We start from the raw sequence: 21,107 nt of genomic DNA, 5'->3' as shown, positions 1-21,107 counted from the left end.
TATGGGGGATTCAGACTGAAATAGCCAAAATCAGGGAGAAACCAGGATTTCGGGGCAGGCCAAGTGAACTTCATCGGCTCCATCCCTTCCCCACCCTCCGGAAACGATTAAAAAATGAAACCACTGCATAGAGCCCGCCCTACCCTGTGAATTTCGTGCCTTTAGCTCTCTTAGTTTATGAGATCTCAGGGTGTTCGAATTCCTCCCCACCCCCACCTGAACGCGTCGCACTCAACACGCCAACCACGCGCGTGTTAAAGCTGACTGTAAATGTCCCTCCGCTGCGTTGCGACCAGCCTCCGCACGAAACCACCCAACGACGGTGCATGTGTCGACCTTTGCACAGCATGTTAAGGTCAGGCGGTCTGGCAAAAGCGTCACAAGCCTTCCGCATCGGCATGCGGAAGCGATAGTGCATGACTGCCCGTGGACGCACGCTCAGAGTTTCCAGGGTCCGTGGTGCTTGTGACGCAAGTCGAAATTTTCTCTGCCAATGGCCGTCCGCAAGTTTTTTCAGCGCTATTTGCGCCCCGCGTCGGTCGCTGAATTCGACATACTTTGCCTCACAGACAAATGTTCCGGAGCTGCCGAGCGTGCGGGAAGCGCAGGCGCGAGTCGGGATTCTTCGTGTGCGCAGCCGCGGTGACCCTCCAGCTCTGCTTTCCCATCGAGCCGGGGGTCGCGGGGTCGGCCTCCGCCACGCACCGCCGCCCGGCAAACGTTGGACGCCGGCGGGCAAGGGGTCGAAGGTCAGCTATCTGCGAGGTGCAAACGCCGTCAAGCACGGTGAATTGTGAGATTTGTGATGCGATTGAAAAATGAGCGTTGTAGAATCCTATCCAGCCACAGACCTGGGAAAAGCGGCTGATGAAGCGGGGTCGCGACCTTCACAACGTGGGGCTCTGGCTCCCTCATGGCAGCGGCGAGTCCGAAGTGAATAGTGTGACGAGCGGGCGCGCAGTCGAGATGTACGCGTTTCGAGATGTTTTAAGGGAGTGTTCCACATTTGTATAGCTTTTTAAATTGAAATAGTCATATCGAAGATAATACAGTGCAGCTCACAGCCCTGTCCTTCTTAAGACCAAACTCTTCTCGCTCCTGAGCTGCCCGCCCACGAAAAAGTGCAGACTTTTTTCTGGATGACTATTCCAAGGCCACCCAAGCATCCATGGCGCCATGATGACGCCATTCAAATCCTGCCATTCACCACACCATGTGGTGATCAAGGTCAAGAAATATTAAATTTCGAGTCGTTCATATCTGGCGTTCGTGAGCACGATTCCCAGACATAACGGCCGCCAACTGGCTCTCACACAATGTTGTGTAAGGCATAATGACAAACTCAGACAATGACGTATGACCGAGCATGTTTACTGAATGCATAAATTGTGTTGTCTAGGGCAGCCTACACCACTTAAATGTGCACTAATAGTTATGCGAGCTTATTTCATCACATCCTCGCTTCAATATCTTCAAATGTGGGGCATTCCCTATTAAGGGAGTCTCCCACCTTTCGGGCATATTTCAACGAAATACTCTGATGAAACCTCTGGTGAGGTACGTTTCATGATCGCACGGGGCAGTGCCACTGCAGTCCGTCAAGACATAATGACATATCAATTGTAATTATTTTCGGGTTCAAATTACGCCGCCCACGCTTCGTGACAGCACTACGCTTCTTCCCTGCGGTCGCAACCACAGTTGTGGCAACAGTCGTGCGCACCTCTGCTGGTGCGAATATAAAAACGTCTGTAGTTGACCCAGTGGGAAGGAGTGCGCTTCCGAGAAGCGCAACGGTTGAGGTTTAAACCAGTGCGTCACATGGATCACGTGATACGCCCATTCCCGAAGCCAAAGTGTGCCTCGAAAAGAGCCACCGTGGTTAACGCCACACGCCAAGGCCATGGTATAATGTTTCGTTGAGGTCGCGGGCTAATAGCTTTATGCTCACGTATATTGTTGCCTGGAGTGTTTCAAGTCTTTTCTCACATTTATTACACAAATATTTCGACACATTAGTGTGTTGCAAATATTAGAGAACACGCACGTTGGAAGGGTAAATAAACGTATTACTTTTAAAGCGATGAGTAGGGAGCCACATACGATTTCTCCCGCAGGATCTGCTATTTCAAATCAAAATTCTGAGTCATTCAGGATGATTTCGAGAAAACTGGTATTATTGACCGAATTGTACGCGTATGATGTAACATTGAGTGAAAAGTACAAAAAAGGTGAAGCACTCACCCTAAGACAGCAGCATGAAACACTGCGTGGTTAAATACATGTTCATTGTAAGGCCGTTCCGTGTGGGGCGGGGGGGAACCAGCAGCTCACTCCTCCGGAAATGTCCTAATACGTGAATATGTTTTAAACATGCATTTTGTGTAGCTTTTACGTGATGCTGACCGTTAGTATCGAGGTCTCCAGGACATCAATCTTGGTGACCCCCGTTATCGTACGAAGTTCCAAGGACAAAGTTCAGTTGTGTCTTCTGCACCTGCTGCGTGCTGGTTGTACTTGCCCCTTTAGCAGTTTTCCCTTCAATAATTAAAAATCCTGAGGTCAGTATCATAATCTACGGCAAAATGTTCAAGTTGCTTACGCAAGGCAAAATTACTGATGTTTTACGAAGGATATACTCTGTCGTATATAGGCGCTTGGCTTTGGGACACTCAGGATCGTGTACATTTTTGTTGTCTATCGTACAGCAATTACTGTTTTGGTACGTGCCGGAGTCTCAGGAACGATTACGCTTACATAAGCAATTCTTGGCCTGCTGATGCGGATAAAAAAACCCTAGGGCTGGTTTCTTATCTCAAAATGCCCAGAACGGCTCCTACCTTAGATTAGGCGTGTCTTGAGAGCACTCCAGCCCACTAAGATGCTATTTTGTAACTGATGTGTCTGAAAGCCGAGAACGCTCTCCTTTCTATTTGTAACAACCCACCCAGATCAGTGTTATGGCTTCCACAGGCCTCTAACCTTTTTGTGCGGGCGAGGCCATTGGTTCTGTGGTTTCTAGGCTTTATTACGTATGGTTTTCGGTTAAGGGCGCGTCAGTTACCCTGGTCATTTACCCCCAGTTCTTCTGTGTTACCATTCTGTTTGAGCAAAAGTGTTAAAAGTAGACGTTTTTCCTGATCGTCAAGTTGACACATTGCCGACACGTTGGTCCCTTAAATGTTGCAGGAGTGGCTCCAGGCGGAATTTGTTTAGAGTGTGTGCGGGGAAGCATAAAAACGGCAGTGTTTTCAGAGTCATGCTGTCGTAGCTCACTCCGCTCTGCTGAAAGTGGATGTCTGACCGGAATGGATGGTCATATCATCAGGATGCATCACACATGAGCATCTACCATGTCCAATAATGAGGAGGGATCGCCATCGACGGGTAGAAGTGATGTGCAATCAGGATAATATCCTGTCAGAATGGCGTTCATTGTGCTGTTTGTCAGCGTTTGCTTCCTTTCGTGATAGCATCAAACACATTGCGAACAATGCACTTAATGATAAATGTTAAAGTATTGCAGACACGGGGCGACTGAAGCGCATCTAGAACAGTATCTACGGATTTCCTCTGGCGATGTGGTAGCACAATATCACTAGCTGTTTTTTTATGTTATGCAACGTCACAGAGTTGATACTGACTTTCTGAACACATGAGTAGGCCGCCTGTTTGCCTTTGCCATTTTGCCATCATCTTTATTGGTGCTGCAGTCAGATAGCGAGTATAAATGGCTGTGCACGCAGTTTCTGGTGGCGGCATAAGGAAAGCTTAAAAACATTGGAACAACTCCGCTGCGTGCATTTTTGTTTGTTCGTCAAAAGTTAGGCACTTGTAGGCCTAACACAGATGAGTCATCAGTAATAAATCAAAATGCTACGCGTAAGACACCTCGCCTCGGCATAAAGTACAACACAGTGTCCGGGCATTCTGGTGGTTGCTTACATAATCGTTATTTCAGTGGGAACAAGAGATGCAACTATTCCTGATTCTGCAACTATTGAAAATACAAAAATATTCGTAAACATGAACAAAAATATTCACACACATGTCCATGTCCTGACGACAAGGAGCTACAAAACAATCTCTCCATCTTTTCCCGGAATATATAAAAGGAATGGTTTATATTTCCCCGGTTCACTTCTCAGCTTGGTTTAAGCAGGGTTATTCAGTTGAGCACACAGGCAAACTCGGGCTAAACATCGCAAGATTAGATCTATCTTCCTGGTCAGTACGATGGAATGCTTGCACTCACATGCGTTTATTCGGTGCAGAAAAACGCATTGCAACATTTCAATGCCAGCATGATAATTATAGGCTGTGTTCCGTCTGTGTTTTCCTTGAGTCGTCTACAACGTGGGAGAAACATGTCTCAGGAATATCCCTAGAAAAGATAACACACTTTGTCCTAACTAGACATGAGCCGCCGGGAGGGTCTGCTTTGCGAACCAAGGACAAGTTATGCTTCACATTGGGTCGCTAAGGACTATTGAGAGAGAACAGGAGCCGACTCCGGACCCTTGCTCTACGTCTGTGATCGATGGTGATGTCAGGAGTGTCCATCCAAAAAGTAAATATTTGACCGGAAGCGAACATCTGCTATACCTGCCTGTTTGAATTTCTCAAAGTTCCCTTTCACCTATCATATACGCAGGCGCAGGCATCGAACAGTACGTAAATTATGTCCAAATACTTATATAAACGAAGCTGTCAAAAGCCTTCCAATCAAACCAATTCCATCATACGCCAAAAAGGCCCTTGAACATATCTAGCAATGTGATTGGTGATAGTGATATCGCGAGCCAGGCCTGATTGCCAGCTTTCAACCAAAATAGCATTTGGTTGAAAGGCTCTTGTTGCGACTTCCGCGCCAATTTCGGCCAATCACGATCGGACCCAACCGCTCCATGGCATGACAAACAGCATGATTGGCTCACTTGCCAGCCTGCTCCACGCCGCCGGGCACATGATCGTGTCCCGGCCACGGCGGCGTGTCTGGCCGGCTGGATTCCCACGCCCGCACGGCGACGCCCGAGGACACGAGACAGCGTGCTTTGGCCTCATGGCGGACCCGCCAGCGGAACACCACCGTCGCTGGGTCCTGCCACCGCCGGCCCGGTCGCATGTGTCGGTACCGAGCGCCCGAATCAATAGCAAAGTGGCCAGCGTGGAATAATTGCACTCGTCGTCGGGGCGCGGCCATCGGCGCCGGCCATATGGTCGCCGCACTGACGGCGGCCCGCGTGAAAAGTGGCCACGGGGCAAGCAGTGCTGAGCGACCACCGAGCATCTGCAGATCGTGGCGTCCGGTGATGGCCGGCCATCTGAAGAGGGTTTTCGGTGATGGACAGGGCAAGGTGGAGGACGCCAGAGCTCCGGCGCGGCGGACTCATGGCCCCTCCCCTTCCGCTCAATCCTCCCCCTTCCTTACCCGTGCGTCAGTCCAGTGTGAATGGACCGCTGAAGTGTGCCCTGGAATCTTCTTCCAAGCGTCCCCACTGCCAAGGTTCCTGTCAGAAGCGGCGACCTTCTTGGTGTTTTGATGGCTGCATTTGTTTCCGCTAAAGCTGCCACTTTTAGATATTTGGAAAACCCGGGCTCGCTCCGGATCCCAATGTTGAAACCTTGGCCGGCCCGCAAGGGAAGTTTCCCTCCAAAAACACGGCAGGGCCCGCAAACCTTTACATTCATTTCCAGCACACATACTCCAAAATAATGTTAGTGCTGAAACCATCATCTGCGTGAGGTCCTCAAACACATGCATTGTTTCATTATTCGTTATGTATCCTATTTTTGCATGGTTTAGACTGGAAATTTCTATTTTGCATTCCAGTTACACATACTTCACTTTGTTCGAATACTTAGACCGCAGCCAGGAGCTGTTAATCTACACTGATTCCTTCAGTTGTGTTTTTAGCTACTGAAGCTGTCATGTGTTATGTATTAGAACACCTAACACATTGGCACGTTGTGAAAACACTACTGAATGGCAAAGGTATACAATTCTGTTGGTTCAGACTTTATCCCAGACATAAATTTTTGTTCAGCACAGAATCCTCTTGGTCATTCAGAACGCTGTTCAAAATAGATGAACATTACGGGCCTTAAAAGAAAAAAATATAACAGATCCAACCAGCGTTAGCACGCATAACACACGACTGAATTTACCAGAATGCTCCCAAAATATGTTATAAATAATACAATAAAGGAATATGAGAATTTAAAAATGTATTGTTTATATACTAACATATATATATATACATAAATAGATATAATATAGTTATATATATATATATATAACTATATATATATATATATATATGTGTGTGTGTGGTGTGTGTGTGGTGTTTGGTGTGTGTGTGTGTAACAATACAGATACAGATTGATACATATGTCTGTGTGTTGTGGATGTCATCCATGTGTAATGTGCGTCTTTCGCAAATAAAGTTTGCTCCACCTCTGGCGCCCACCTCCAATCACCCCCTTTTGGTAGTTTTCACAATGTTTCAGTCTTTAATTGCGAAAAAAACAAACCCATTGGTCGACGCACAATGGTCCCTTATTTAGACTACACGGCGCAATCGTGGTGCTTCAGTTCTAATTAGGTCAAGGTAAGGTCAAGGAGGCTTTGGAACGGTGTCTCTTGCAACTGCACAGAATATTCGTTTGTGTTCTCAGTCGAATAACAGGCCTGAACGTAGCAAAAGCGATGAGCAAGGCTTTGAGCCAACAGCAACCAAACTGCAAGCATTTCTCCGAAACCGAGTTACAAGCGAAACATGGCGGAAGCAATCAACAAATGTGTCCATAATGTTCCCATTAGAACAGACGAGACGTTGGTGCTATTTACACAGCAAAATGCACCATCGTTTCCGTCAACCGGACATGGTTTGTGGCAACTTATTTGAAAATGATGGCATTGCCAGCATTCCTGTTCATTACATTCGCTGCTTTGCATGGGACGCAATCAAAATGTCTTTCTGGCTGCACAGAAGACAAACATCTCTGCTGCCACGGTATAAGCTTCATGGCTGCACAGAAGACATACATCTCTGCTGCCACGGTATAAGCTTCATGGCCGCACTGTACCTGGCACGGCGGCCGAGAGTATGGCTGCACAGAAGACGTACATCTCTGCTGCCACGGTATAAGCTTCATGGCTGCCCTATCTCTGCTGCCACGGCATAAGCTTCATGGCTGCACTGTACCTGGCACGGCGGCCGAGGGTATGGCTGCACAGAAGACATGCATCTCTGCTGCCACGGTATAAGCTTCATGGCTGCATTATCTCTGCTGTCACGGTATAAGCTTCATGGCTGCACTGTACCTGGCACGGCGGCCGAGAGTATGGCTGCACAGAAGGCATACATATCTGCTGCCACGGTATAAGCTTCATGGCTGCACTGTATCTGGCACGGCGGCCGAGAGTATGGCTGTACAGAACGCATACATCTCTGCTGCCACGGTATAAGCTTCATGGCTGCACTGTACCTGACACGGCGGCCGAGAGTATGGCTGCAATGCACCTGACACGGCTCCCGAAAACACGGCTGTACTGCACCTGGCACGGCTACCGAAAACACGGCTGCACTATACCTGGCACGCCTCGCGAAAAAACCGCTGCACTGCTCCTGGCGCGGCTCCCAAAAAACATTAGCCACGCTTAAAGCTTGCGAGAACGCTGCACTTCTACGGCATGTTTACACGGACATAGACATAGACATAGGATGGGCACGTATTTGGGCCACCCTTTGTGAGCTTGTGGCTAGTAGAATACATCATTAAAGGAAATGTCCCACACTTGAAGATGTTGGAGCAAGCATTAGACATGATGGAAGAGGCTCACTCATAGCTTTTAGTATGTTGCAAGTGAAAAAGACTGTCCTAGAGAACGCAGTTTCTCTGTTAAGTAAATATGCTGTTTAATGCGTTATTGTTTCACTACGTCATCGTACACGGTGCAACATTGATTGACAGTCCATTGACGGCCATTTTATTTGGAAATCGTGCTCACGAACGCCGGATATGAGCGACTTGACAACAATATCTTTCCTGGCCTTGATCGCCGCATGGCTAATAGAATGACGGAATTTAAATGACGCTATTGAAGCCCTATGAATGTCTGGGTGACTTTGAAATAGCCTTCCGAAATGGTATACACATCTTCGCGGACGTGTAGCTAAGAAACTGAACCGAGTGAATGACGTGGAGAGAGAGAATGAATGAACTGCGCCGAATGATCTTTAAGATATTTTAGTTTGAAATCCCATACAAGTGCGGGGCACTCCCTTTAAGAAATAAAAACGAGATATCACAGCGTGTCAGAGGTACACGCGCACTCACACACACAAGCACGCATGCACGCACACGCGCACGCACGCCCGCACCGGATCAATACCCTGCTGGAGTATGCGCAGTGACAAAAGATAGCAGTCAGTTGCCTCAGGACTTATTCGGAACGTGACATGTCAATGTTCGCTTAAGAGACGGTATAAGAAGTCGCAGTAGGCCGGCGGCAGCTCGTTGTACCGCGCAGCCCGTGAGCAAAACACGGCGCCTTCCGATCTCAGTTCCGAACCAGGGAACATAAATGTCACGATCCTGCCTGGTACTTCTCTTTTGAGTCCCCGCTACAGTGCGGAACTCGCTGACGAGGTTCTTTGGTTTCTCTGCGCGACGCACCTTCTGTAGCAGTGGGAGAGTGTGGCACCTCACTAAAGGCTCAGTGGACAGCCATCCCAACTTTTGAAGCGGGTCCGATGCGAGGCCAGTTATTTGCGCCCGAAAATAGTTTTAGTTGCGTGGTTTAAACTTGTTGTATTCTGGGCATCTGATTGTATGCACGGTTGTATACAGTGCTACAGTAAAGGACTTGTGACCGGATCAAGGCGCTAACCAGAGAAGTAGTAGCTTCGGTTGGGGGGAGGGAGGCAGACAGCGTTTCAGATGTGACAGGCAGCCAAAATGCCGAGACAGCAGTGATGAGAAAGACGTGAATGTTATAACTCAGCGATGCGCGCGAAGACCGAGCCAATGTTGTCTTACTTCCACGCAGGGAACGAAATGGGGATTGTGAAGTTGACGGAGAAATTGGGAGTGCTACGCACGGATTGTTGACTCCCCAACAACGGGAGCCGAGTCTTGTCTGTGCTGATTGAGACCATTAAATATCAAGCATTTGTCAAAGGAGGCCAGACTGCATGCATCCGTGTGATGGTGATACTCAAGGGAATTACAACCTCTGACCAAACTTTGTGCGTCATCCGCGTACTGGACCAACACTGTGTCTCATGCGAACAAGTCAAGTTTGTTGGCAAAGATGCGGAAGGGCAGGTTGTCCGGAGTGGAACCTTGGAACATGCCGATGTTGTTGAGAAACTTCGCCGAGATTTTGTGAGGCGCATTTGTCAGAAATATGAACTCTCCGGGTATGGTTTTGAAGGGCGGCTGAAAGCCAAGAGTTAGTTCCCTGAGTGCAAATTTGGTCAGGAGTTAAAAGTGATCTATTGCATTGAAGCAATTGCTGAGGTCAAAGAGGCACAGGATCTATATTGGTTTTCATATACTGCAGAAACATGGGAATGTTTCCTTCTTTTTGGGCCGATTTCCTAACTTTTTACGAAGTTAATATTGGTCCTACCAAGATATAGGTGTTGACATGAAGGACAAAACCAGAAATGGATTCTGACCTTCCAAACTAGGAGAACTTCCATTACCCCTGCCATCTGATGTCAACGAAAAGTGAATAGTCCTGTGGTGTATGTTGTGTCTATGTCCTCCTCGATTGTGAAACCTACAAGTTCCTATTAAATGGTTTTCGTTATGTTGATATCAAGTCAAGATGTGTCCAGCTATCATTCTGCAGGCAGTCGCTTGACTACGTCAGAAGTGAAATTCTGACGGAATAAAAATAAAAATAGGTAAGTCAAGAAATATCACACAATGCTAATACTTGCGCCATATGTGGTTATAATTAGCTCCTTTGACACTACTTTTGCAATTATCAAGGCAAAAGAGTAAGTTTGGGTATAAATATTCCCGAAATGTTTTCCAAAATTTATAACTGCAGCGCGGGAAAATTCAAAAGGACGGTTGACGGGTGAGTACAGCTGATTAGGTACAGGGTGGCGGGCGGATGTGGGCGCAATCCCTTGGGTAATGGGTGGATTGGGTACAGAAAATATTATCGGGAATGGCCTTTAATCTCGCGACTAGTTAGTGTTTAACAGATGTCTAAGCAACATAACGTAGTCCGTGACAATAGAAGCCCAATACGTCCAGAGAGAGCACGGTCACTACAAGACCCCAATCGAATCAAGCCCAATTGGCACAAAAAACAAACAACTAAGCCCTCGCCAGAATGGTCCGACCGGACCACATTGTAGCAATACATGCTACGAGCGTTCCGACTGGGACAAAGCTTGCATTCCTGCGTCTGTGTTGTTCGTCTTTCATGCAAGAACTTTGAACAGGTACAAGCTAATGATTCTGAAAAAGAGGATACTGATTTTTCTCAAGATTCCGTAATTGTAAGGAAGTTCAAAGATGTATTAACAGACTTAGAGCGCAGCTTTTTTCTTCCTCCGTGAAAACGTTTTAAAATATCGATGCCACTCTCGCGCAAGCTTCCATCAGCGGTGGATCTCCCCCACTTCCAGTCGTCGTATATCCACCACGCATCTAGCAGCCGCTCGTCACAAGCGCACCAATCCGATCATCCGGGTCCGCTACCCTCTCACGGCTGCGACGCGACGCACATCAAATGATGCACCCGGGGCGCTTGGTGCGGGAGGGGGGGTGGGAGGGGGAGCCGCCGCTGGTCTCCTGTGACGGTTCGCCCTGCGGGCGTCGTTGCGCCTGCCACCCCGCCTGAATATTTAATGACGGTTACCTGGCCGGTAGGTGACCTCTGACCTTTCGCGTCGCCACGCGCGGCTGAATTGCGAGCAGGTCTAGGCGTCGAACCAGCACAGTGGCCAGCGGAGACCGCGTTTCATTTGCGCTCATTTCGCAAGCCCAGCGTTCGTCCTATGCCGAGTCAGTTCGCAAGCGTTGTCGCGTTTGACGACGTCCGTTCTGAGCTACCGACGCAACTGCTGGAAATCGACCGCGCAATACCGGCCTGCAACGGCGTGCAAGCGCTTTATTATGCTGCAGCACGTGGGCACTGAATCACGAGGAAACGGCGCGTTTAAACCCGTCAAAACCCGCAAAGTCGGCACGTATTTGATCGTTGGCTAATGGCGGACACGGGCCAAGTTCTTCACCTGAGAACGCGTTTCACTGAATGCTCAGAATACCATTGTCAGAAATGTCACCAAGCCGGATCCCGGGAGTGCAGCGCCAAGCCGCTCACGTGGCTAACTTAGCCACCTCTGAAGTTCACCGTTTAAATTCGGCCGTTGCCGGAGCTGAGTACACAGCGCGGTTTTGCCAAACGGCAGGAGAGTTTATCTTTTCAGAGTGTTGTTGCCGTGTTTCACGTCAGTGTTACGAGGATGTGCGTGTAGCAGTAACCCGTCAACTATGCAAGCACTCAGAAAGCAAGCATTGCAGTACATTCTCTGGTCAAGATATCGCTGGTCAAGTTGTAAGATTTTGAAGTCAGGATGAATCAGCCGATTCCTCCATTTCTTGGTGGCTCTTTATTCAGAACGCACCTGTTTATTTGTTTTAACCACAAAACCACTCTCCCGTGATTCCTAAGACTTAAAAATTGCGGTACGTTAACGTAGTCTTCGGTTATTGCCTAGGTCACGTTGCTTTTAACAAGGCATGACTCCATTCGTTAGGGCACTTACATCCATAACGGCGAGTCATGGCTCACAGTCGCCCGCTGGCAGTGTGACGTGTGGCCATCTGCGACCATCATAGCACTGGCAGTATGACGTGTGGCCATCTGCGACCATCATAGCACTGGCAGTGTGACGTGTGGCCATCTGCGACCATCATAGCACTGGCAGTGTGACGTGTGGCCATCTGCGACCATCATAGCACTGGCAGTATGACGTGTGGCCATCTGCGACCATCATAGCACTGGCAGTGTGACGTGTGGCCATCTGCGACCATCATAGCACTGGCAGTGTGACGTGTGGCCATCTGCGACCATCATAGCACTGGCAGTATGACGTGTGGCCATCTGCGACCATCATAGCACTGGCAGTGTGACGTGTGGCCATCTGCGACCATCATAGCACTGGTAGTGTGACGTGTGGCCATCTGCGACCATCATAGCACTGGCAGTGTGACGTGTGGCCATCTGCGACCATCATAGCACTGGCAGTGTGACGTGTGGCCATCTGCGACCATCATAGCACTGGCAGTGTGACGTGTGGCCATCTGCGACCATCATAGCACTGGCAGTGTGACGTGTGGCCATCTGCGACCATCATAGCACTGGCAGTGTGACGTGTGGCCATCTGCGACCATCATAGCACTGGCAGTATGACGTGTGGCCATCTGCGACCATCATAGCACTGGCAGTCCGTAAGTTCTCGGCGATATGTGCTACAGAACTACATCCCCCGCAGATGCCACCTCGCTCCAAGCGTGATAAACGTCCTGATCTGCCTCGAAAGATTCCCAAAAATGGAAGGATTCTGATCCGGCGGAGGCCCCATGAAAGCATGTCACACCCCACCGAAAAGTTGTTGGCGCATCCCGCACGCAGCCTTTTATAGTGAGCCTTCTGTAAAGCAGCCGAATCGGGGTTTGCGTCGTAACCCTGTGTAACCTCAAGTAACCTCAAGGGCATCATAAGCCCGAGTGCGCCATAAGCTATCCGTCATGCACCAAGGTTTAAAACTTACTTATTGTCATGAACCATGATGCATTATATCACAACCCATGGTCTATCAGATCACCTAGCGATCGCCTAGAGTTTTTGATACATTACTCGTGACACCCTAAGCCAAAGCAAAGCCGTCTTTGCTAGGTTTAAGCAAAGCCGACCCAAAATCAATGACCTCAGGTCATGTTGCATCCGGCCGCGATTGGGTTCATGTGGTATTTGTATGCCAATAACATATTTCGATTTGACTTGACCTTTTTTGACCTGAGGTGATGTGTTGATCTGCCTCGACTGCGCGGCTCGTGCCATGACCTGACATTAAAGAAAAGTGTTTGTTTCTTGGGCGTGTAAGACATATGGATGTTTTGATGCAAATGATATACTGGCCCAGGATGACCTGAGGTTAAACCACAGAAAGTTAATTGGTCCGTTCTAAGAAAAATCCTTTCCGTTCGTCGGTTTGGCGTGACTTTACAGCCACTTTCCCCGAGTCAAGACGCGATACAGCTAGCGTTTTTCCAACTTCACCTGGTGTGATCTAATAAACTATCTACCATATTTTGGCTTGCAAGCACAAAATGTCATTACCGTCGTCGCGCCCTGAGCCAAATGACCAACTGATTTGGCTTGCGAATCCTTGATGGCTTCTTAAGGCTGCAAGCTAACGCTCTGCACGATTTGACGGACCTAGCTCAATCCATGGCTGACCAGAGATGGGCCCTGGCTCAAACCATGCTTGGCCTGAGAAGGGCCCGAGCTCAATTCATAGTTGACCAGAGATGGGCCCACGTGCAATTCATGGTTGGCCTAAGATGGGCTACAGCTCAATCCATGGCTGACTGATTCAGCTATGAGACAATGAACCGAAACTGTCGTAGAAGACTAAATGAAAGCTGACCAACCGAATTTACACCAACGGAAGACTTGAAACTAGCTTTACGTTTTGTTTAGTGTAAAACTATGCTTGGCATCCATTTAGTGTCGTTTTGAGCTGGACAACATAATAACATTATCAATATCAATATCTATCAAAATGCCACTAAAACGTGTTGCCAAAATTCAAGTTTGCAACGACGTAAATGCTGATGAGGACGTGATGAGGACGCATGTGACCTGAGCTTCACGCGACGTGCGCTCACTAATGGTACTGTGTCTTATCGCTTGATGTCCTATTCCCGATATCTTGCAAGTGATCTCGAGACCTTTAGCCAGAAGTTTTAAGCGGTCGTCCATGTGTACGTTAATGTTCTCAGCACTGGCTTAGAAGGACACCTGTAGTGACTCTTAAACCCACGGTACATCAATCGCCGTTGGTGTAAAATCAGCAGCCTAGCCACTGTGCACCATAGGGTGGCAAAGTATCGCATAGACCACGTAAAGTGAGGATAGTTGTAACCATTCCCTCCTTGGTGCTTCGTCTGTCATGTCCTTGTCCCCGGCGACAACAAAAATGGCCAAATAAAATATGACCGTGCCGAGCAAACAGGTCTGGTCCATTTGGCTGTCACCAGACAAATTGAGTAACGACTCTGAGAAACAAAAACCATCTTCCTAAAAATAAAAGGACTCCGGCGTCAGCGCTCATTGTTTCAGGCTTAAATAGGTGGAGACAGACGCTTTCAGAGGTCTGGGGCTTCCATAGTACTGCGCAAGTTTACGATGCAATAGGTTGCCGTAACATGGCCGACGGAAGTTTGGAAAAAGTGCCGTAGGGATAGCAGCTTGAGATTAATTGGGACGGAGGTTACAAGACAGAAATGTGCGGAGCAGCTTCAGATCCTGGTACGTGCTCGAGAGATCAGGACGCGGGTGTACTTATGGTCAAGGAAGCATCTAACATCTCTTCACTTCCCGAACCGTGTCGAGAGAACCCTTCTCCGAAAAAATCAACTTTGGAAATGGTGGAGCAAATCTTCCAAGCTTCGACTCTCTCTCTCTCTCTCTCTCTCTCTCTCTCTCTCTCTCTCTCTCTCTCTCTCTCTCTCTCTCTCTCTCTCTCTCTCTCTCTCTCTCTCTCTCTCTCTCGCTCTCGCTCTCGCTCTCGCTCTCGCTCTCGCTCTCGCTCTCGCTCTCGCTCTCGCTCTCGCTCTCGCTCTCGCTCTCGCTCTCGCTCGCGCTCGCGCTCGCGCTCGCGCTCGCGCTCGCGCTCGCGCTCGCACTCGCACCCGCACCCGCACCCGCACCCGCACCCGCCACCCGCACCCGCACCCGCACCCGCAACCCGCACCCGCACCCGCACCCGCACCCGCACCCGCACCCGCACCCGCACCCGCACCCGCACCCGCACCCGCACCCGCACCCCGCACCCGCACCCGCACCCGCACCCGCACCCGCACCCGCACCCTCACCGCACCCCCCGCACCCGCACCCGCACCCGCACCCGCACCCGCACCCGCACCCCGCACTCGCACTCGCACTCGCACTCGCACTCGCACTCGCACTCGCCACTCGCACTCGCACTCGCACTCGCACTCGCTCTCTCTCTCTCTCTCTCTCTCTCTCTCTCTCTCTCTCTCTCTCTCTCTCTCTCTCTCTCTCTCTCTCTCTCTCTCTCACTCTCTCACTCTCTCACCTGCTCGATGATGGCGTGATCTCCCAGGGGGGCTGTAGTCCGACTCTGACCTGCGGGCAGCGCCGACCTGGGGTCAGGTCACGCCGACACGAGAAAAAAATGATGCATGAAATGCTGAAACGAGCATATATCGAAATCAGAGGGCGTGTTATCCCATCTCGGCAGATGAAGGAGAGGGGACATTTTCAGCATTGGTTTTCGGGGACCCCCACGGATGTTGATTTCACTGCACTCGGCTCGGTGCTTGCTGCTCTGAGCTCTGATTCAGAGATTGGCAAGGGTTGAGCGTGATATTGAACATCATTCACACCATCATTGTCACCACCATTATTTGACACCATTATGAACAGCCATCAATAAGCCTCTGATTGTTTTTAGAGCTAAGATGTTCATGCTAGTTGTGTAATCGTATGGATGCTACAGAGAGTTAGAAGCCTCACTGTTTTGAACGTGAAAAGTTCATGTGCTTAGATCGTGAAGGTAGCTATTTGTTACAAAGATAGTTTTGCCTGGCGCGTGTTGCCGGAATCTCGAGGCATCCTGGCAGGGATATGCCAGGTAAAGTGGACCAGATTCAAAAAGCTTTTCTTTCGGGAAGTTCCAGTAACTAGCTCCAAGTGCGTGTCAATCTTGTAGGCACTCGCATACGAGAAACTGAGATAGCCGCCAGGAGTACCGCTTTCTTGAGATAGCCGCCAGGAGTATTGCTTTCTTGAGATAGCTGCCAGGGGTAGCGCTTTCTTGAGATAGCCGCCAGGGGTAGCGCTTTCTTAAGATAGCCGCTAGAGGTAGCGCTTTCCATTTAAAATGTCTCTACAAGAGAGTTTCTGGCGTTTATGGCACACGTGCATAACATGGTAAGAAATATAATTGTGACGCCAGCTAACTATTTCCTTTGATGCTGGTTGAAAAGATAACTTTAGACAGGTTCGTTCCATGTGCAAATTGGACAACTTGTTCATGCAAACCTTTGGGTTGTGCTGATGGACCCTGGTAGGTCATAACAGAGATGCGAGTCATTGGCGAGCATCAGGTTTAAAATATCACTGGCGTGGTGCCACTTTATTCTGTTCTATGTGAGTCATTCAGTTTGCTTAACTTGAATCATTAAACTCTGAAATGATCGCTTAACGGGTTACAGCCTATCGATGCGTGTAATAGTTTATATAGCATAAAATAAGCACATGCATAATTATATACCCATCACAGCATCACGACAGCATCTCCTCTTCAACGGAATGGTAGTGTTATCTTGTGGCGTGAGGAAATCGCTGGCAAACGCCTGAGGGATGTTAGATATCTCACTAGGTGGCAAGTTGTAACTTGCAGCAAACATGATTAAGGCCGCAGCAGAAAAATTTGCACCGGTGATGGCCATGTTCAAGATCATTTTCTGCCTCACTACCGCTATAAACACACGGCGAATGCTGCCACCACATAACCTAAAAATGATGCGTACAAACATAAAGCGCCTATAACGTCTTAATATAAATTGCAACCTTCGAATAAGGAAACAAGACAGCTGGAATTCACAGTCGTCTGGTCATTTCTAAATGTTCAATTTCAAGACTCATTACCAACTTACGCCATGTTTGTTTGAGTTGCGTTCGCTTTGGAGGGAAACGTGAATACGCAGCAAACAACATGGCGTGCAGCAGAAGACGGCGAGTTCCGTTTCGCTACAGCCCGGTGATTTGGGGGAAAATTTCTTCCATTGATGGAAGAAGTGTGCTTTACAAGCCCAAATGAAACAGAGCATGCCAGAGTAAGGTAATCACTGCAAGTTGCCGTGGCGGGATTCGGTGTTCCATAAGCATTCTGGTGTCCTACGCGCGAACATCAGCTCGAAATCGCGGAAAATGTCCGAGTTCAAACAGAGCTTGCTGTCTTATCGTATGGGCACCGCGGCAGACGTGCTCTGGCAATGACAGCACAGTGGATGAATATGTTTCATGATAGTGACGTACCGAAAGAGCGGGAGAATGCGTCAATGTCACTCAGCGAGACATTTCTACACCTAGTTTTACTTCTCCTAAGGACTCAGTTTAACGTTGGATGATAAAATTCACTGAAATAATTGGCCTCAGAATCACACAGACATGCAGACATAGCAATCCGACGGGACGTCGAAGGTCGCGTGGTGTTTACCAATGACTTGCAGCTCTAATGTGACTTACCCAACCTCAATAGTACGAACCCAGGATCTGCGTGAACAATGCGATCAATTTGCCGCTGGAAGAGATTATTTCACCCACTTGAGCATACGAGACTGTAACGCACGAAACTTTTCAGCAGAGGTCATTCTTACTGTAATGCGCTATCCTTACAGCGGTTATCGCAGGAAACTCGTGTCTTACATGTGATAACCTAAGGCCTTGACGCGTGTTTTGAGCTGGCTTCGGAAATTATCCGATCGAAAACGGTTTTTCATCCCACCTTAAATTGGCAATGGCTGGCGGAAGGCAATAAGACCGCTCAGAAAGTAGCCGATGGTAGTCACCGAGCTCTCCTCACGTGGTTGTACGGCTACAATGCGCCGTTACAGATAGTACAGCTTCGCTAACAGCTGCTGGGTTCGGTTTGCTTCACGAAGGTGAGAGCTCTACGTACTACATCTTCTACCCTATTTTTAAGATGCACATTTTCGCCCATTTCGTGTATATTGGGCAGTCCTTACATCCCACCAACAACTCATGAGAGCTGGGCTCTTGAACACCGCTCGATTTCGCCGGCAAAAACATAACGCAACCCACTGGTGTAACGCAGCGACAAAAGGAGCTGTAACACTAACGTGTTTCACTTATGCACGGTGCAGTAAGTGCGAAGTCACACCCAGATGAGATGGACTGACTAACAAATTATCACCAGCATGTAATTCAATACCAAAGAGCCAACACTCGTGGATGCTCAGACATCAGTGGCGCAACATCCCACATAAGCACTCGTGTCATTTTGTTACAAGCTGTGCTGTAAGACCTGCGTGTCACAGTATGCACTGGTTGGTGCGTTTGTTTTTTGTGATCGGCGTTGGAATGGTGCAAGTTGTTTATTTGCTGTCATACCATGCAAATATGCAACGTTGCTGACGCTTTAGCACGTAGTTGTTCAAAACCGCATCAATTATTGGTGTGAAATTAATTCCAAGGGAATGGTTGAAATAGAAGAGCGCTCATGGGTGCAACTGGTGACATTATCAACAGGCAAAGATGTCAGCTGCTTTGGCGCACCATTAAAAACACCATTCCAGAGTTGCTTAATCACGATAGTTGTCGAAAGAGAACATATCTAAAGCCAAACGATTAAAAGGAAACATATCTATAAGCAGCGATTTAGTTCCGCCAGAATGCAGCGCGTGACGAGGGAGGCGATGGCGTGTGCCACAGCCATTTCTCACCGCAGCAAATGGCGCCAGAACCAAGCTAATGGAACCACACACCTTTGGCAGCCGATACCAATGTGCTTGATTAGCCCGTTGGAAGTTTGCCTTTAAAGATAGATTAAAGGCGGCAGCTTATTGACTCCGGCTTTACAAACACCATAACTAAAACGTGGCTGGTTGTGGGTCTGGCTGGCGGTGGATTTGCAATTATTTACGGTTGAGGTAGTAATTTTGTGATGCAACCTGTGACATTTGTGACCAATGTCATGGCGCTGGTGACAAAAAACTGCAAAAGCGTAAATATTTCGGATCTATGCAGCTAACCATACGCAGTACTAAACGCCGTGCAGTTCTCACGGCGAAATTTCTCAGTATGGGGGGCGGCGTCAGGAATCTGGACCGGTTTTGGACTAGATGACTGACCACTTTCCAGTCGAGTGCCGGTTTGCATAGTGGTCGGTTGGTCTGGAGGCTTTGAAACATTTTATCAAGGTATAGCAGGTACATTTGTCTCCTCCGCGCAGTGGACTTCAAGTCTTGATCTGCTCGGGTTGTTGCAATTTGACCTCGATCATATTGAAAAGGCCCAACACGAGCGGATCCATCGTTAGGCGTACGAGCACGTGAACTGTACGCATTGAGCAACACTCTCGTCCACTGCCCGTGTTTCCCTGTCACAATATTTTAGAACATCGTCCCTGCTACACTGGGTGGCTGACATTTGGGCCCGTTTTCGGCCTGCTTTCTTCACCTCTTTTGCAATCAGATAATGTTACGCTTTCGATGTTAATCGAGTTTAAATGCCAGCTCATGGTAACACTGCAATGCCGCAGGAGAGTTACATCCGATCAAACGTACATATGTAAGTGCCTAACAAATGATATGACACAACGTTTAAGCCATTAGGCCATATTTCTTGTCACTGAGAACTGCATCGGCTTAAGAAAAGCCGCTGCACAGTTCTTAGCTTTTAGAAAGCGCGAAGGTCCTATCAGAACAAGCAGGTGGACTTTGGTGGTCTTTCCGCCTCTTGGGGATGGACAGAACCAAACTAGTCTTTGCAAGTGGCCCAAGTAGAAAACTTTATCATAGGTCAAGCAAGACCCACTCGGCCAGCCGTATCCCTCTCGTCGATTTTGCCAGGCAGCTTAATGAAATACGATGTTCTGTTTTGATATGCACCCAATACATGAGCCAGGGTAGCCTAATGTAATTAGCTAAGAGATGTCTTCCTGACATGACTGGATCAGTTAGTACCGTTTCTGGCCATAAGCCTTACTGAAAGCTTCCCCAGCGTTGAGCTGTTTAGCTCAAGGAAACCGGAGTGCTCAGTCATAAAATCGCGAGTTATCGTATGGCTCGCCCTGTTTATTGTGCGCAGTGTCCTGGCCTGCTTTGAGAATTCCCAAATATATTCTAGAAAAAGAGGAAGTCAACGATTCTCCGTTCTTTTTCCCGTGCGCACCGCTGACGCGTGATGCTGCCCACGAACGCATTAATTGATGAGTACTGCGTTCATATAGTTGATTACATTTTCGGGCAAAACACTGCATTGCTTTACGTCGGTAGGTTTGATCGCGCTTTTATAACACTCGCCGTTGGAGCACGTCGACAGAGCAGCCTATCACAAACCGTCCTCAGACAAAACTCGTTATTAACGCAGCGGTATCACGTTTGTTTGAGAACTCCGATCTCTAATATGAAGTTGCCTGTGTGAGAACTCACTTGTTTGTTGTTTGTTTGAGAACTTTGTTTGAGAGATCATATTTCTTTGAGAACTCCGATCTCTAATAGCCTATGTCAACAGCATTGTACCTCTTGAAAGCAGCGAGCTTTCATGAGGAGAGCATTGACGTCGATATAAACTAAGAGAGGAGTGGGATGGGGGCAGGCGACTTGGTCGGCTGGGGAGGGCGACGGCGCGGCGACCGACGGCCTTCAGCCACTGTCTCTCACCTCGGAAGTTGACCACGATGGCTTTCTCCCCTTTTGCAGTGACGCCCTCCAGCGAATGAAACACCACCTTAATTGACATGGTTCAGCCTCCGCGATGTCTGCCTGTGGCCAACTCACGCCGGAGCCACGCCTTAAGCACGCGCACCTAGTCAGCGCCCACCTGCCGGCTGGCGCCTGGCTACACCGCACGTCAGCGGTCGCTGTCGGTCGCACCCGACCCAAGCCGTGGTGTCCTCCGATCAGCTCTCCAGATCTACGGACAGCTCTGCAGCCGTGCGACACCCCGACTGAGCGACTGGCATCGTTTCTGGACACGGGGTCGCTCACATCACAATTAACATCCGGCCTATTTCTGCAGCCACTGCCTGGTTTAGTCCTGGGTAATCGGAGACACTCGGCCTGCTGCTGCG

The 21,107-nt window shown here is 48.8% G+C and overlaps 1 protein-coding gene across 1 annotated transcript in view; it reads right to left on the bottom strand.

Moving 5' to 3' along the window:
* LOC119105419 (otoferlin) overlaps positions 1 to 20,776 on the bottom strand; it is a 283,009-nt gene extending 262,233 nt beyond the window's left edge. The window contains exons 1-2 of the mRNA XM_037228883.1: positions 20,698 to 20,776; positions 15,363 to 15,412 (exon numbers count right to left, since the gene is read on the bottom strand). Coding sequence (XP_037084778.1) covers positions 15,363 to 15,412; positions 20,698 to 20,776 — 129 coding nt within the window. The remainder of the gene's footprint in view (positions 1 to 15,362; positions 15,413 to 20,697) is intronic.
* Positions 20,777 to 21,107: the final 331 nt, after the last annotated feature.

This window comes from Pollicipes pollicipes, unplaced genomic scaffold, assembly GCF_011947565.3.
Source record: "Pollicipes pollicipes isolate AB1234 unplaced genomic scaffold, Ppol_2.1 Scaffold_6138;HRSCAF=7277_pilon_pilon_pilon, whole genome shotgun sequence".
Taxonomy (NCBI): domain Eukaryota; kingdom Metazoa; phylum Arthropoda; class Thecostraca; order Pollicipedomorpha; family Pollicipedidae; genus Pollicipes; species Pollicipes pollicipes.
Note: the sequence above shows the minus strand (reverse complement) of the source record. Positions and strands in the feature narration are given on the sequence as shown.